This window comes from Clarias gariepinus, chromosome 27 (assembly GCF_024256425.1).
Source record: "Clarias gariepinus isolate MV-2021 ecotype Netherlands chromosome 27, CGAR_prim_01v2, whole genome shotgun sequence".
Lineage (NCBI taxonomy): Eukaryota > Metazoa > Chordata > Actinopteri > Siluriformes > Clariidae > Clarias > Clarias gariepinus.
Window position 1 is genome coordinate 9,099,534 of NC_071126.1, and position 17,640 is coordinate 9,117,173.

General features: G+C 36.6%; 1 protein-coding gene across 5 annotated transcripts in view; it reads left to right on the forward strand.

The window, feature by feature from the left end:
• Positions 1 to 3,913: 3,913 nt before the first annotated feature.
• Positions 3,914 to 17,640, forward strand: part of LOC128514699 (1-phosphatidylinositol 4,5-bisphosphate phosphodiesterase beta-1) — a 106,122-nt gene continuing 92,395 nt past the window's right edge. For all 5 annotated transcript variants that reach the window (XM_053488515.1, XM_053488516.1, XM_053488517.1 and 2 more), the window contains exons 1-2: positions 3,914 to 4,247; positions 9,812 to 9,889. In XM_053488515.1, the coding sequence (XP_053344490.1) occupies positions 4,149 to 4,247; positions 9,812 to 9,889 (177 nt within the window). In that variant the 5' untranslated portion in view covers positions 3,914 to 4,148. The remainder of the gene's footprint in view (positions 4,248 to 9,811; positions 9,890 to 17,640) is intronic.

Sequence of the window (17,640 nt, forward strand, 5' to 3'; positions counted from 1 at the left end):
TCTGGAGCAAATAAGCTTATTGTCTGAGATTATTGATTTGTTTTCTTTGACAAAATTTATAATAGATAGTCAATGAAATTATAAAAAGCAAACACATTTTTTTCCTGGTTTTGTTCCTGATTGTGTTACCATACAGACCTGGTGTCAGTATGCATGCTTATGCTGTGTCAAGGTACTGCATCGGGCTTTGTTAACACAATAAAATTAACAGTACAATTTTTAGTCAGTGTCCTGTAAACATATACTTAAGTTGTTCTTAATTTATCCTTGAATAATTGGATCACTTCTGTCCTCAAACAGACATTCAAAACAATCAAGAGCGTTAGAAACCTGTGTTTGATCCTGAGATTGTGTTATTATTGGTTTTGCGTTTCTGTGCATGCACATTGTCCTTGCGTCACCATTAATTTTCTTCTAGATTCTCTACTTCTCCTCCTCATAAACATGCCAGTTGGTAAAAGATGTCTAAGATAAACGTGTGCCCCAAGGTGTGACTGAGTGTGTGTCTACATGGTAACAGTAACCTGGGATACACCGCTACCCTCGTCTCCTGTAAGGGTCAAACCTGGAAGCCTGTTGCTATAAGAGGTATAAATTGTATTGTATAAATTCTATTTAAATAGCTACCACAAGCTATATGTAATAGATATATAAACTAGCAGACTATTATACAACTGAACTAGCAAGTCTCCAACCCTCCTATATGGCTTTACAGATGGTGACCCTAGCATTAGCGCTGCCATGTATAAGTAGCTTTAAAATAAAGTAAACTACCGCCCTCTAGTGTGTAACCAAGGGTAATGCACTCTGTTAGAGCACGCTTTAGTGAGCAAGCATAGTTATCCATGTGATGTAACTTTGCTGTTTTCGATTCACATACACTAAATCCTCACCCTTTGATAAAGGCCACTGCTTAAATTGGAACATGTAAATGCTCCACACCATGCGTTTTTTTACCCATGAGTCCTGACACTGAGGCAGCCACATGGGACAGAATATTTCCACTGAGCAGATTATAGCTGCCAAATATACTGTAAGTGTTCCGCTATGAAGTTAGAGTAAGGCCATTAGAATTTTTATTAAATCTTTTTATGTTGAAAATTTTCAAAATCTGACATTTAATTTAAAGCTGAAACTGAATTTAGTGTATTGCAAACAATATATATGTATATATATTTTTTTTATCAGATTTTTTTTAATTAACTCTTTTTTAAACTAAATTTATTAAAAAACATTTTTCTATTTCAGATGCTATGGTTCAATTAAAAAAATAATACTCTTCAAATTCTGTATTCAGATTTAAATTTTAATTTCTAGTGACACGGTTTTTTAATAACTCTTTTTTAATCAAATTTAGTGAAAACATTAAAATTTATTTGAAAATTCTATTTCAGATGCTATGGTTCAATTAAAACAATAATACATTTCAAATTCTGTATTCAGATTTAATTTTAAATTTCTAGTGACACGATAAAAAAAAATTTATTAACTCTTTTTTAATTAAATTTAGTGAAAACATTAAAATTAAGTTGGAAATTCTATTTCAGATGCTATGGTTCAATTAAAACAATAATACATTTCAAATTCTCTATTCAGATTTAATTTTTAATTTCTAATTACACAATTCCTTCTGCCTTCATCTTTACCGACTGAGGAAATTGGAGATGTAGAGTTTGCACTGTTCAGATTTTTCTTTACTGAAAGTTTTTTAATCAATCAATCAATCAATCAATCAATCAATCAAAATACTGTTTTCCTATCACCAAAATATTTTTTTGCTTCCAGTAGTCTTAAACTATATTTTGTATCTGTCTATTCACTTGTTTATCTGTTATATATATTTGTCAGATTATAATGCATAAACAACTACTATGCATTGGCAATAGTTAAACAGTAGAGGGCGATAATTCATTTCATAAGTTACATAATAGGGTTCATGCAAGGGTCACTGGAGTCTAGATTATGAGAAAATGCAGTAACCATTCCTTAAAAGAGAAATACCATATAAAATAGCACATTCCATATACTACACCATATGCAATCACTTTTAAGATAAACGTTTTTTTTCATGTTCGATTTGTGTTCTATATGTAATGGATTCCATGACTTCTTCCTATTTGCCTGGCTATTTCTCCATGTAATTTACTTATAATATGCTACTCACTTATCTTCATATACTGTACCTCGAGTGGGCAAGAATATATATATATATATATATATATATATATAAGGCAATTTAATTGACCTTTTACATCAACATGGTGATGGGGAGAGAGAAAAGGCAGATAGCCTGGAGGAAACACACAGTGACAGAACATTTTAAACTTCATACAGAAAATAATTCTAGCTCACAATTATTATATGCTTTGCAATTATAACAACTGAAGACTTCTGATGTTTTTCATGGCTTCAAGGATATATAAAAAAGGATGTATAAAAATAATGAAACTTTGTTTAAAGGATTGCTTTTATTGATTATCTATCAAAGCTGGAATAATCCATTGGAGGTCTTGACACTGAGGTTTAAGTCAATTATAAAGCAAAGGCAACATTTCAATAAAATTTCTTTCGGAGAAGGGAGAGTATAATATGTTAATTTGATTCTGAGAAAGACAAAGTGCGCTATTTTAACTCTGACAGTTGTGATGCCACAATAATCCATGACTGCTGTATTTGACCTTAATAATTGTTATAACTGTACTTACATGTAACATTTAAAGAAATAATAGTTATAACAATTAAACAATAAATGCCAATCACATCTTAGTAAATGTATTATAGGGAAATCCTTTGGCCTCACTAACATTTTATCAAGTTTTGTGGGCCATATGATCCCCCTTCTTAGACCTGCTACTAAGAAAAAATCCATCCATGTAGCCCTGATATTAACAAATAAATAAATAAATAAATAAATCAAAAGTATTTGTTTAAACCTGTTAATTATTAATTTCAGGTTTTTTAAACAGGCCCCCTCCCTCCCCAGTGAAGGGCAATCTTAATGCTTCATAGACATCTTGGACAATTCTATGCCTCCAGTTTTGTGGCAAGTTTGGGTAAGGCAATTTTTTATTTCAACATGACTGTGCCCTAGTGCACAAAGCAAGACTATAAAGACATGGTTTGATATGTTCAGTGTGGAGGAACTTGTGTGGCCCGCGCAGAGCCCTGATCTCAATCCCATCAAGCACCTTTGGGATGAACCGAAACAGAGATAGTGAGTCAGACCTTCTCATTCAACATTAGTGCCTGACTTCATAAATGCACTATAGAATGAATGGGCATGAATTCCCACAAAAACAAAATATTGTGGACAGACTGTAAAAGGGGGGCCAACTTCATATTGGAGGACATGTGTTTGGAGACAGTGTTATTGCAGGTTTGGCCAAATACTTTTGTCCATGTAGTGTATGTATATACAAAAATGTAATCATGATGTAAGAAAGCAAGCATGAGGAACATGAAATGAATTGCATTTAAAATGACACTTAATTGACAATATTTTACAAATATATAGCCAAGGACGTGTAGTAGGTTTGCATTATAATTGCAGAGAGCTTGAGAACCACCAGCAGGTATTATTTGGGCAGTGGATCTTTTGCGTGGTTCCTGGCTTTTAAGAAATAGGAACTGTTGTTAATATTCGGCTACAAATACAGTAGAAAAAAATAAAAACTTCCATATAATAAAGAAATAGCAGCATATATCTATGTGTGTAACACTTTGACAGTGAAATCATACATTTTTGAATAACATTGATTTTTCGGTTTGAGAATCTGGATATGCGTGGATACCTGCGTGACCAGGATGCGCGTGTTCACACGCGGGGCGGCGCCACATCTCAGAGCGCGCGAGCCTTCACGCTTCATAAATGGAGGCGCGCGCACTCTCTCAACAGTATAATGCTTTAGTTTGCTGCAGTCCGAAACAGCGGGACAGCGTGTGAACCACCATCCTCTCCCACTCCCGTCCAGGAGCACAACTAAAGCGCGCAGAGCGGATGAAGTATGGACACTAACGCGCTGTAGTTTCCTACGGACTGGCACTTAAATCCACTTCTTTTTTTTTTAAATGCCTTTAGAGTTTTTGTTTTTTTCCAGTGGACGGGAAATTGTCAGTAGTGCCATTGCTGTGAGAATCGGCGCGCTCAGATGGCGGGGCCACAGCCGGGAGTTCATGCGCTCCAGCTCAAGCCTGTGGCCGTACCGGAGAGTTTGAGGAAAGGGAACAAATTCATGAAATGGGAGGATGTAAGTATTAAACCTTGATTAATGCTCAGGGGAGGAATAGTGGATGCGGTGTCATCTGTTGCAACTGATAGTTAAACTCCGAAGCGTGCGTGCTGCTGCTCTGTGTCGGCTTTTTACGCAATCAGAGTGTTTACAATCCAAGAATCTAGGAGTACAAGGCGATATGCATTGTAGGCAATAAACGTAGAATTGTTTATCTAAGTATCTACAAGTTGGTCTGATGCTGGTCAGTAACTGGAAGGCATGCATTAAGTTTTTGTATATTTTTTTTGTTTGTATATTCGAGTCGCGTCTGTAGAAGGCTCAGCTTCATGAGAGGTCCTTATGTCATCTCCACCAAAATGAGCTATTGAGTATGAGGACTTTTGGGATGCTTAGAGTTTTAATGTCTCACCAACAGGTCTCCTGCAGTCCTACCTGTGCCCACTGGGATGTCTCATTTTACAAAACGTGAACATCTGGATTGGGAATCGAAAAATGAGAAGTGTTTTAATATTTTGTAACCACTTGTATTTGGCACTGTAACATTTTAAAATCAAAATCAATGTGCTGTAAATTGGAGATTAACAGATCGGTTTGTTGCATTAGCCTGGGCGTTAAAGTCAGGGTTACAGGAACATTTCTTCTAGCCTATGCCGAGAAACACATTCAGAGGACTGGCTTGTATTTTAATGTTTAAGTGAACAGAATGACCTTTCCCATCACATGTTCCCAAGGTGAACATAAATCAGACTAATCCTACAAGTTTTTTCTCTGTCGATGACTGATTGTTCAAGTTCACCGTGTACTGAATGTGAATTACTATCCAGTCGCAAACTAATCCGTCATGATTTGTTTGCTTAGCTTGCACATTTTTTATCTCACAGTATGTAATGGACGATCATACGAGGCCAGTATCTGCGACGCTCTGTAAACTCAGGCTATTTAGCAAATCATGGCGAACTGGAGATAAAGAGATGGAGATGCAGCATTGTGTCACTTACACACTTAATTTGGCAGCATTGTCTCGTGACTATAGATTTTGATTGTGTAGGAGGACATTAATAAGGGCACAGCCTCAAACAAAATTGAGTTGAGAGGAAGTCACTATTGATGTATGCTGTCGGGTACAACCTATGGAATTTTCACTGTAATCTCTTAATAGGGGTAACATTCATACAGCATCCAGTCTTGCTGCTAATTTTTGTACAGTTTTAGATGTAGAGTAGGTGTGTTTCTTATGCCAAGGCACTTACAGTAAAGGACCAGCAGAGATATGCAGCTTTGTGCACAGCATGTAAGCCAAATGGATTGATGTCTCAATATATGAAAAGCATAATTCTTTTGTTTTTAAAGAAATATGATAAAAAAGTGGAGAACAAAAAGGCAACCCAAGTGAAACTAAATTGTTCATCTTTTATTAGTACTGAAATTGTTCAGAGCTGGTTTGTGTAAGCTGGTTTATGAAACCTGACTACCTGGAGGAAAACACAACAAGCATGGGATGAATATGCAAACTTCATGCACATATACTGGGAGCAAGATTTAAATACTCAGCCCTGCAGGTGGGAGGCAACTGTGCGAACCCTCGAGTGATTTTGTGCTAAATATCAGCTCAGGCTGCACCCTCATGTCTACAACCACATCACAGCCATGCTGATGTTCATCACACAGCACTCCCTCCCATGTGATATTGCTTATACATTTCATGGCCAATGGTGCAATGACACAATTACACATTGGATGGCCAAAAAAATTCACACTCTGATATTTACTTTCACCACTATTTGCTTTGTTTATGGCATGCCTTCACCATGTCATTGTTTCGATAAGCTTATGCAATGTCACAATATTTATTACGACTCATTATTTGAGTTGCATTCATTTCTCTCTAAGATCTTCTAAATATTTTCAGTGGGGTTAAGGTCTGGTGCCCAATCCCTATGTGAAAATGTTGTCTCATGCTTAATAACCCACTTTCTCACAATTTGAGCCAGATGAATACTGGCATTGTCATCTTAGAATACACCGTCATCAGGGGGAAAAAAAATCCATTGATGTAAAAACCTGGTCTTTCTGTGTAGTTCTGACATTTTTCTTAAGCACATAACATTGCTGAACCCAAACCTGACCAACTGAAGCAAGCCCAGATCCTAACGCTACCTCCATAGACTTGTATCGTAGACACTAGGCATAATTGGTAGATCATTTCATCCACCTCTCTTCTTATCCGGATCACTTTGGAACAGGGTAAATCTGGACTCATCAGATCACTTGACCTTTTTTTTTTTTTGCTTCACAGTTCATTCTTTATTCCAACTACCAAATTTTTTTAGGACTACACAGCTGTTAAGTCCCAATCCCTTGAGTTCTCTTTGCATTGTACATGTGAAAATGCTCTCATTTTAGACACTTATTAACCCAATTTAGATAGTTTTAGCAATCTCCCTAGTTATTGTCTTTGCTTGATGCGCGGCAGTAAGGAAACAGAGTAACTTCTTTGCCACGCTCACAGGAAATATCTGACACAGTTGTTTAAGAAATGAGATGTTTGGGTTTAATAACTTGTTGCCAGCTGAAACATATTAATCACTTCAGTAATTATCCAGTAAGTAGGTCCACCTTATTCTGCCAAAATAGCTGACACGTTGAGGCACAGACTTTATAAGACCGCTGAAGGTGATTGTGGTATCCAGGACCAAGACGTTAGCAGCAGAACCTTTAAGAAGTAAGGATTGGAAGAGGTTGCATTATCAAGAAAGTCCTCAATTAATGGCTGTGCTGTGGTGTTGTTCTTTGTCAGTCTCCTTGAAACCAGTGTACACTCTAACACCTACATGAGTTGCAGCTTACTGGAGTGAAATGAGTAATAGTGTGATGGCAAACACCCTCACGAGCAGTAATCTCCCAAGTGTGGGAATATTTCGCTGGTAATTTGAGCAAAACAGCTGCTCGAATCAGAACTTTGTGCTGTTGGTGCATGAACGCTTTGTGACTGTCATAAGAGTCAAGTTAGTTAGAAAGAATTCACACCTGAAGAGGTGTATAATTAGTGAATGTGTGTTGCTGTGAGTTAGATTTATATTTCTAGTTTTCCTTAATCAACCCTTTTAAGTGAAATTCACCCTCACAAAATATTACTGGCTTTTCAGCGCTGCACGCACCTTCTCTGTCTCACGCTGTTTCACTCTTCTCTGTCTTCAGCTGCTGCACGTGTGTTTGCTCTTTCTCTGGCTGTTGTGGTCTCCACTTTTTTTCAGCTCACAGCAATACACACATAGGCATACACACATACTTATGTGTGTATTGTAGCAGAGGGCAACTTACATAACTGCCCTCTGCCATCTTTAATTTTAAGTTAATAATTGTATTGTATTGCTGCTACTTTGATTTTCCTTGGTTTTAGTTTTTGCTTCATCAGAAAAGTTCATTAAAAGACATATTTTACATTTTTATTATCTTCATTGTTAGTTACCAACTCAAATTTGAATTCAAATTTATAATATAATTCAAATACTCATTGATTACTAAAAGTATTTCAAATTGTATGGGTTTTTATATTTTTAATGTATTTTTTTTTTTACATTTCCTGTGTAAAAATAAATCATTCAGCAGGGATTCATCAAAACAGCACAAGGAAGTTGTACGTTGTTCTTTCCCACTGTCCTTTCCTGGATTTTTGTGTGTGTGTGTGTGCACGCAAGTGTGTGTAAAGCTGTCCATGTGTGCGTAGAGCCATCCATCAGCCTGTGGAGCTCGGGTGGTGGAGCTGCGTTGCCCTGTTCTGAGCCTTGGCACTCTTTCCCCTGTTTTCCCAGTATGCATCTGGGCGTGGGCCCTCCTACAGTGCCAGTCTAAACTACACATCCAGCAGCTTTGTCCAAAATTTCCTCTCTGTCGAACATTTGTCCAATGCACTTTTTACTCCTTTCCTTTTCACCAGCCACATTTTTTTTTTAATGTTTGCTTTTACTAGATTTTTACGGTAGTATCACATGTTCAGTTGATTGTACCACATAAAATGATTGTTGGTGTTTGATATTTGGACAATTGCTTGTTGTCAATTATGATAGTTAGATTACTGTATTAAAGAACCTAATAGGAGTGTGTTTTTTTTTTTTTTTTTTTGCAGTTTTCTTAGCCAGAACAGTCAGTTTTAGCTTAGAATATGAACTGCATCTGACACCATGGCACTCAATGTGCATCATAATCAGAGGACGTTAATAATTGGCCTATACTGTACATCCCTTCCAGCCTGTTCCCAAGAGCACGATTGTTCATTGCACTATGACACATTGTCTCTGGGGCTTTGGCTATTCAGTGCCTCCCCGATACGAAACGGCCCTTCTAATTAGCTAGTGCTCTGTTTTCAGATAGAGAGATTGATTTCCTATATAACTGTCTACATATTGAAACCCCTCTAGCAAAAACAACTGCAGCTCGCTTCTTTGAATTCCCGCACTGTATCACAAGGATCAGTTAACTCGACACTTGCTCCGTCGCCAACTTTATCTCTCCCTCCCCCGTGTCATTACGGATGTGTGTAACTGAACCTTGTTACCAGAAATAGAATCATTCAGTCTGTTGTAGGAAGGCTACACCCGAGCTTTGTTATCTGTGTTATAATGCAGGAAATTAAAATAAAATAAAAAAAGGATTGATTTGCTAATCTAGCCGGCTTACTTAGTCTGGTGTTTTGAAAGTACCAGTAAACGTCAGTGCACTTCTTCGCCGGTTTTTTATGGAGTGGTGGAATCATTTAATCAAAACCATGTTAGCCTCAAAATAGCAGTCTAGCCCCATCTACAGGTAATAAAGTTTTTTTAATAAATAAAAAAACACCCACAGAGCAGTTTTTATAGGCAGTATTCTCAGTTAAATAAAATTTGAACAATATCCGCTCACTATTTTAAACTATTTTTGATCACCTTCTAGTTTTTCTGTGTCAGAGATCCAAACATCCACATTAAATTGTCTGTAGCTGATCATTAGTGCTTAATCTGGGACAGAAATGATAAGAAGTGGTTATTTTTTCAATACAAGTATTCAGTGATGTCTTTGGTTGCTAGATAATGGAGCTTTAAGATTCACTGGCACAGCTATGTGGTATGTTATAATGTGCAGTCTCAGCTCTGATGTTTTTTTTATTTATAGGCTTGCACATGACAAAGTTCCTACTGGGGTGGTTTATTTCATTCAAAGCATGGTTCCTTCTGTGGAATCAAAACTGTATGTCCTCCCAAACCAAACATTTCACATCCACTTTATTTTTCAAGTACTGTAAATGAGGCAATTATTGCATTGCCTAAAATTGCATATGAAAACATAATTGACTCTAATATTTTATGGTACCATGATATGTGCCTGTCATAGACTCCAATACAAACTCCAGTGAGGCCTTTAGCTCACCCTTTAAAAAAAATATTAGTCTGCTCATTAAATTAAATTCCTTGAAGGTATTTCATAAAAAAGAGTGAGGGTGACATAATTTTTTCATAATTTTATCATTACTATTAAACCAATCCCTGTCGGGTTGTAATCTAATACAGTCTTTAAACTTTCTGTTTGTCTCTCTGTGCTTACAGGACTCTACCACCGTGACTCCTGTGACACTAAGGGTTGACCCTAAAGGCTTCTTCTTGTACTGGACTGATCAGAATAAGGTAAACATCTGAAAAGCACATTAACTTGAATGATGTTCACAGAAGTATAACTCAAGAATATTCAACAATAACATAAATTATTATGTCATTGTATTAACATTTATGTCATTGTATATTTCTGAGTTAAAATCTTACCATTGATAAGAAGAGCAATCTGTTCCTTAACCCAAATCACACTGTAGCAAGGGAGTCCCGGCAAGTCACTGAATCTGACGAGCCTATCTCCCTTGACAAAGTCTGATCCCATAAGCTATTCATCTCTCTAGAGGTAGTAATAGGACAGGTTGAACTAGATGAGTTGATCAGGTAGATCAGGTTGCTGAAACAGAGACCTAATAGAAGGCAGAAATTTGCTAATGGAAGTGCTTTGTCATGATAGATCCTAAACAGTTGTGTAAACTAGCTTTATTCATTCACCTGGTTTTTCCTTTGCAATAAGCACAGTATGTGGCTGGGACAAATAATGCTGACTAAAGTGTTAACTGTAATTTAATACTATAATGTCATCACTTTATTTCAGATTTATGGTGCCTTTAATCTTGTCTGGGAGAAATATCATAAATCAACACAATGTTTATTTTTCTGAGAATGGAGGTACTGGATAACCACACAGCTTGTAGAGGTTTTCTGGTTATGTTCATGTTGTCATTCCCACCATCACTGTGTATTTACATATATATTAGAGACCTAAGGTAAAATTTTTAGTGTTTCAGTTACTAGGTGATACTCAGTGTCCTTTGTCCTTTTGATTCCCAAACTTGAAGGGGTAGCTCAGTGGTTAAGGCATTGGCCCATGGTACAGAAGGTCCCAGGTTCAAACCCCACAACTGCCAAGTTACCACTCCTGGCCCCTTGAGCAAGGATCTTAACCCTCAAATGTATATTGTTTTTTTTTTTTAAGTAAGTCACTCTGGATAAGGGTGTCTGCTAAATGTAAATATATCCTGAGAGAGAATGGCTGATGCTGGATACTGTACCCCATACCTTTATGGTTCCCTATACTAAGCCTACCTAATTATGGATGGATGTTTTATGTTAGTTGTAGAACAGACCATGTTTGGAAAATTTCAGCACTCATTAACCTCTACCAGATAAGATCAATTGAAGATGTGGCAGTGTTTTTTGATTTGCTGTGCCTGGAATCACGAGAGCAATAGTCTGAAATGGTGGACCCATCTGGAGATCAAGACTCCCTTCCAGACATAATAAACTGTTTGCTTTTGCCAGTTGTTTGCGTAAACCTGTTGTTCTACACTATCCAAAGGATGTTGAGGACACCAACGTTTTTGACTGAACAGCTTGCTGAGTAAGTTAGGAGTGACAGTGCAGCAGAGTCATATTTTTGTCAATTTCCTCATAATAGCCTCTTGTTTTGTGTTGCTGTTGTGTTGCTAACTAGAAATAAATTGCCCTGTGGCTTTGAGCTGTACTGTGCAATTCTGTTGGATGATAGAAAGAAACAGCTGAGTCATTCTTTAACTTGGAGTTACATTTCACATAGGTAAAAAACTTACAAAAACAATGTTTTTTCTCAATAGAACAAATATTGGTGTAAGTTAGTAAATTTCTTCAGCGTAACATAAATGCTAATTGCAAAGCTTAAATGTTAACCATTATAATTGTTTGTTGGATTTTTAAAGACAACTTTGTCAACTATCTTACTAACAGTACTTCATCCTGCACATCAAAAGTGACTGGCATCACATGATGCCGTTTAGTTCTGTGGCAGTGAAAATGTACCCATATGAATAATGTGTGCTGTGACATACAGTATGTAGGCTAATAACGTTAACAATGTAGAAATGATGACTCATTATTTTCCTGGGTAAGATTTCAGTGTTAGGACATTGGGTAAGAGTTCAGTGTTAGGCTGACCAATTCTCATTTTCACGAAAAGCGATAAACCATTTCAGAACTTTTTCTTTGCTTTGGATCGTTGTCATGCTAAAAAAAATCAAGTATCTCTTCATCAAGGTTTTGTGCCAACATTGGTATTTGGGACAGTTTATAATTCCCTCCAGCTTGTCTAAGGCCCCAGTTCCAGCTAAAAAAAACAGCTGCAAAGAATGATGCTGCCACCACCATGCTTCACTGTGGTTATAGTGTTCTTTTGTGATGTGCAGTTTTGTTTTTGTGCCAAACTTTATTTCCGGTTAATCAAAATCACTTTAAATAATGACAGGTGTGTCAGACTGACTTCTATTTAACATGAGTTTGAACACAGCCCTATCCACAGTTACAGTATAAGAGTGTGTGGCAACTTGTGCAGCCACATTCATTTTATTTTTATTTCCCCTTCCCTAAAGGATTTCAGTTTGTTTTTCAGTAGATTTTTACAGGGTATATGCCACATTTAAGGTTAAAACAATATGAAATTATTGATTGTAATCTATTTTTTCTACATTACAAAAACCTTTTAACACAGGTGTATAGACTTATACAGTATCCACTGCATGTGAAACATAAGACATTCATGATGTTTGTGTGATAACATGCTTTCTCTTAATAGGTAAAATATTATATTTTTGAAGAACATTTTATACTAAATATATACTCATCATCGACAGACACGGAACATACCCTCTGCCATCAGAGTCTTCCACTTACAGGCAAATGTTCAGATGACAGAAATTACACACGCAGCTATCTAACACGTTGTTTGGCACCATAACAGATTTGACCATTTAACTAACATACAGATACAGCAGGAGCTACAAGGCCATCTTAAAAAATTAATTACATCTCCACTGATGTTGATTTTCAGTTACTTACTCACCTTCAGCTCTTTCCAGCAATTAAAAAAAAGCTTTACAGCTGTTTATTTTTGGGCTTTCATCCCACTTTTGCTCAGGGTCATGATGGATCCAGATCCTATTTTTGGGCAAAATCCTGGAGAAAATGACATGCCAGTCTATCACAGGTTAAAATGCATGCAGATAACAGAAAATTAGCCAATCTGCCACTTTATTTTATTTTTACCCATCCTTTTACTCAAAATTTAGTCTTAGTCACTTCCTACTTCCTAAGGTATCTGTCACATTACCCTGGACAGCAAACCATCTGGGAGGGAAAAGGTCAGCATATGCCTCCTTGTTTCATTTTCTTTTTCTAATCGTTCAGGGTTTTGGGTTTGAGAGAGTGTTGATAGCCTATTCTGTTTCACTCACTCATCATTTATACCGCTTTAACCTGTATTCAGGGTCGCGGGGGCCTGCCACCTATTCCATGAGGTTTTGGGCATGAGACAGGGAACAAATTGGACAGACTCACACGTACAGGCAATTTGGAAATGCCGATTAGCCTAATGTCTTTTGACCGTGAAAGGAAACCGAATTACCCGGTGGAAACCCACCAAGCACAGGGAGAACATGCACACAGAGGCGGGAATCGAACCTGGCTGGGAACCAAACCCAGAGCGTGGAGGTGCAAGGTGACAGTGCTAACCACTAAGCCATCGTGTTGTTATCACCCTAATCAAAGGTGGAGAGGGCACTGTAATCCCTCTGAGGCAGTGAGCAGCAGTGGTAATGTTCTTTTTAGTCTTGCAAGTCTGGTACATATTGACAGTAAACATGACCAAGAACTTTTGAGGAAGAGGCAATCTAAATGTCACAACAGATGACCAGTTATGCAGTTTTTTCCCCTGTAGCATGTAAGATTATCTTGTTTAGTCATCACTAAGTGCTTCACACATCAATCAATGGCCTATTTCAGTTGTACACGCGTATTTTTAAAATTGAGGTTTTTGTTCCTTCGGCTTAAAAAGCTTTGTTCCCATAAAAATGAAGGAAAAAAAACATGCTGTCAAGTGCATGCCAAACAATAAGAAGGAGATATAACTCTTAGCATAAAGCCATGGCAATTAGAAGCATAAAAATGTTGTTACTATGGCACGTTCTGACATCAAACAGAACATAATTATTTTCCTGTTCACACATCTAAATTTCAAGTTTCAAAAAACAAGTTTTTAAATATTTTTACCCTGAATATTTGTTCAATCAATATTTTAGTAAAAAGGTTAATTGTCAGTTGTTAAAGCTGTTAATTGTGTTTGTGAAAACTAATAGTGATCAAAAGTAACATACTTGAATGACTTAATAGACTTATATCTAGGGTGTGGAACCGAGACCATGTCATACAACAGAAAAAAAATATCCAAAAACATTTATGTTTAATATTCTGTAATATGTGGACGATATGCTTAGTAGAACTGAACTGGACAAACTTCTTTTGTTATCCTTGCTCATGATGGGTTTTACAGAATTAAGATATCTATATTAACTATTAAGATCTCTAAATTCCTGTGATTAAAAAAAATTTTTTTTTTAATAAAGTTTCAAGGTACTGCAGGATAACATGTTCATCATAAAAGAGTTTTCAACAATTAACAGTCATAACCAATACATCTAACACAATATGTTGTCAATATGTTACAAAATAACTTGCTCCTTCCCAAAGGGCTGTTACAGATAATTTAAACCCAGGCTTTTTTTTCTGACTTTTGATAGAAGTGCTTTGGGCCTCTTTGCTTTACACTAAAAATTTCAAGAGCATCTGTAGTGCAAAAGCACAAGTATTTAGTCATGATAGGATTCTGTTATTAAGAAAGAATATACTTGCACAGATTTACATGCACTAGTAAATATATTTATTTGCAGATATCCTTTGATTTACAGTGCAAGCATTTGTATGTATTTATATACATTTGTATACTTGTGGTGTGTGCATGTGTGTGCGTGTGTGTGCATCTGTGTGAGTGTATGTCTCTAAAGCAGCCCTATGTCCTTCAGAGCAGCTACATACCACAGATGCCTCAGAAGCACGGCTCAGTTCCATGCTCTCTAGGGTGTTCTCTAGGGTCTAGCCTGGCTCGCCCAATCACATTGTATTGCTCTTGAAACAGTCACAGCATGAATATCCTAAAACAAGTCACTGCTCCGAAAAAAACATTTAATCACTCTGTGGCACTGACTAACCGTGAATGCAATGGAAAATTTAGAGACAAAATATACGACAAAATAGGATAAATATGTTTTCCAGCATTTTAAGTGTTTGGCTCACAATCCTTTGGATTATATATCATTTTCTATTTGTTTATCTCTAAACTATGCTCTTAAACATACTCAATTTTAATTTTAAACATGTTCAGAAGTAATTCAAAGGGAGAGGAAATGTCTTATAATTAGAACCAGCAGAAAAACACAACTGTCATCACTGCCAGCTTTGTGTCGATGTTTTTTTTATGATTTAACACTGCTAAAAATCCTGTTAAATATAAGCTAAAAAGTCTTGTGCATCTGAGGTGGGCTGGTTGTACCACTGGTACAGACAGTCACTAAAACAGCATGGTGGAATGTAAACATCACATGTTTGAGCTGGTTTCCTAAGCGGGTACTGCTGTTGTGTTGTTGTATTTTTTTTTTTCGTGGTTATGAGATTTTTGAAAATGTTTTGTAACATCATCAGACAACTGCACAGCAACGCCTCATAAAATCATGAGGCAAATTTAAAATTTAAGCCACAGATGACTGCAGCTAATTATGTTTCCTATTTCAGCTTTTTAATTTAGATTGCATGGTGATGTAAGTGTACTATACAAGAACCAAACTATTTAATGATTCATCCCTAAGGCTGTAGAATGAATCAGATATTAATCAAAATTACAATTTGGTCCTTATGTAATCACTGAAAGCTCAGTGCATTCAGTGTATAGTTGTATGCTAAGTACTGACAATCAAGAAAAATATGTACACTATCTGGCCAAAAGTATTGGGCCAAACCTGCAACGACATTGTATCCAAATATACTGTATATACAATATCTTTTGTGAATTTGTGTACATTCATTTTGTAGAGCATTTATGAGGTCAGGCACTGATGTTGGATGAGAAGGGCTGGCTCACAATGTCCATTCCAGTTCATTCCTAAAGGTGCTTGAAGGGGGTTGAGGTCAGGGCTCTGTGTGCCTAGTCAAAATCTTCCACCACTAAACCTATCAATGCATGTCTTTATAGTCCTTGCTTTACTTGCACTGGGGCTCGGTCATGTTGAAATAGAAAGGGCCTTGCCCAAATTGTTGCCACAAAGTTGGAAGCATGACATTATCCAAGATGTCTTGTGATGCCAAAGCATTAAGGATGCCCTTCATCTAATTGAATCACCTGAATTCAATAATCAAAAAGTTTGGCCGAAACCGTTTTGTCCATATAGTGCCCTATTTTCTGTCTTTATTGTGTTGCCATAGCAAACAGCAGAAAGCAGTCCCCCCCTTTACAGTATGTGTAGAGTTTACTTTGGAAAGTTGAAGGCAAAAAAACAAAAAAATATTAAATCTCCATACAAATGTTCATGCATTTCTGCGTCATGGTGTTTTATGTGTACTTATCAGAAAAGTCTGACTAATACAATTTTGTTGGCAATACAGGAACAGTCAGTATATTTTAATTATATCAAATTCCATAACTGTAAGTATGGCAGCTTGTTCAGTGACTTGTATAAAGCAAACAGACCTTCCATTCTGTCTAAAACTGTCATTGAGGGGAATTTGCCTGAATCATTTACATAATGCAGAAGCAATAAACTGATAACTGCCACCACAGACAACAGTCAACAGAAGGCTTGTTCAAACACATAAATACCTTGATGGTTTCTCACAGAATCTTAATTTTAATGCACAGACTGCAATGAGCAGCTCAGGTGCTACACCGGTATGAAAAAGTTGCAGGTTAGAAAATGAAAGCAGTAATATACTGACATAAGTAAAGCTCAAACATAACTAGAGAGCTCTTGCATGTGACATCAGATCTGATGTAAAATGAAACCGGTCTCCATGTTCTCTTGCAATCGGTCTGTGATTATACAGTAATGGACCCTTGTTGTGCTTGGCACTGCCATATCGTACGGGATCGAAAACTTTCCCACTGACAAAAAAGTGGGTTTCAGCTATCCATAAGGCAGATGAGCAGAATTCTGGTCAAGAAAGTAATCACCATTTTATCTCGAGTAGCATAATCATGAAATAAATCTTTGGTAATTTTAACACAGTAAATATCCTATCTAACCGTAATTGTGTTGGTAATTTAAAGTGCTGGAGCTGTCGTTATGTTTTTGGTTAGAATCATCATACTCACTTGGCATTTACTTTATTTGTTATGCTAAATAATGTTTCCTAACTGCTTAATTTAGGTAGATTCTTTTCAATCTAGTCTTTTAATTGCACCGGTTTTATCATATACACAATGGCGAAATCCAGCAGTGTAAGTGCACGTGCCATGATCTAAGTTACTCCTCAGACAACACAGATCACAGTGTGAAAGATGGATGGCAAGGTAGAGAGAAAAATAAGTTTTAAAAAATGGCTTGTTTAATAACAGAATGTAAATTAAACTTCAATTGTGCTTTAACAGTGTTTCGGTTTTGCTAAATGATTTCTTAACAACAATAACTGTAAATATCATCATATACAGTAATAAACCTGCCAGTGGTTTTGACTTCAGTGACTGAAGTTTATCAACATATAGGTGACCTGTTAATTGTGTATTTAGTGAAATCTGCAGGAACAGATAAACCAGTGATTTGTTATTTTTAAACTGGTGTTTGAAATTGTTATTTTTTGAACTCTAGTTTTTTATTGGAGTTATTTTCACACTCACAAAGACTGAGATGAAAAAAAACATCCCTCATGGTCAAACTTAGTATACTGCACTAACTGTGAGCAAGTTAGCTCTAGACTTTTTTTTTTTCATTCAGTAC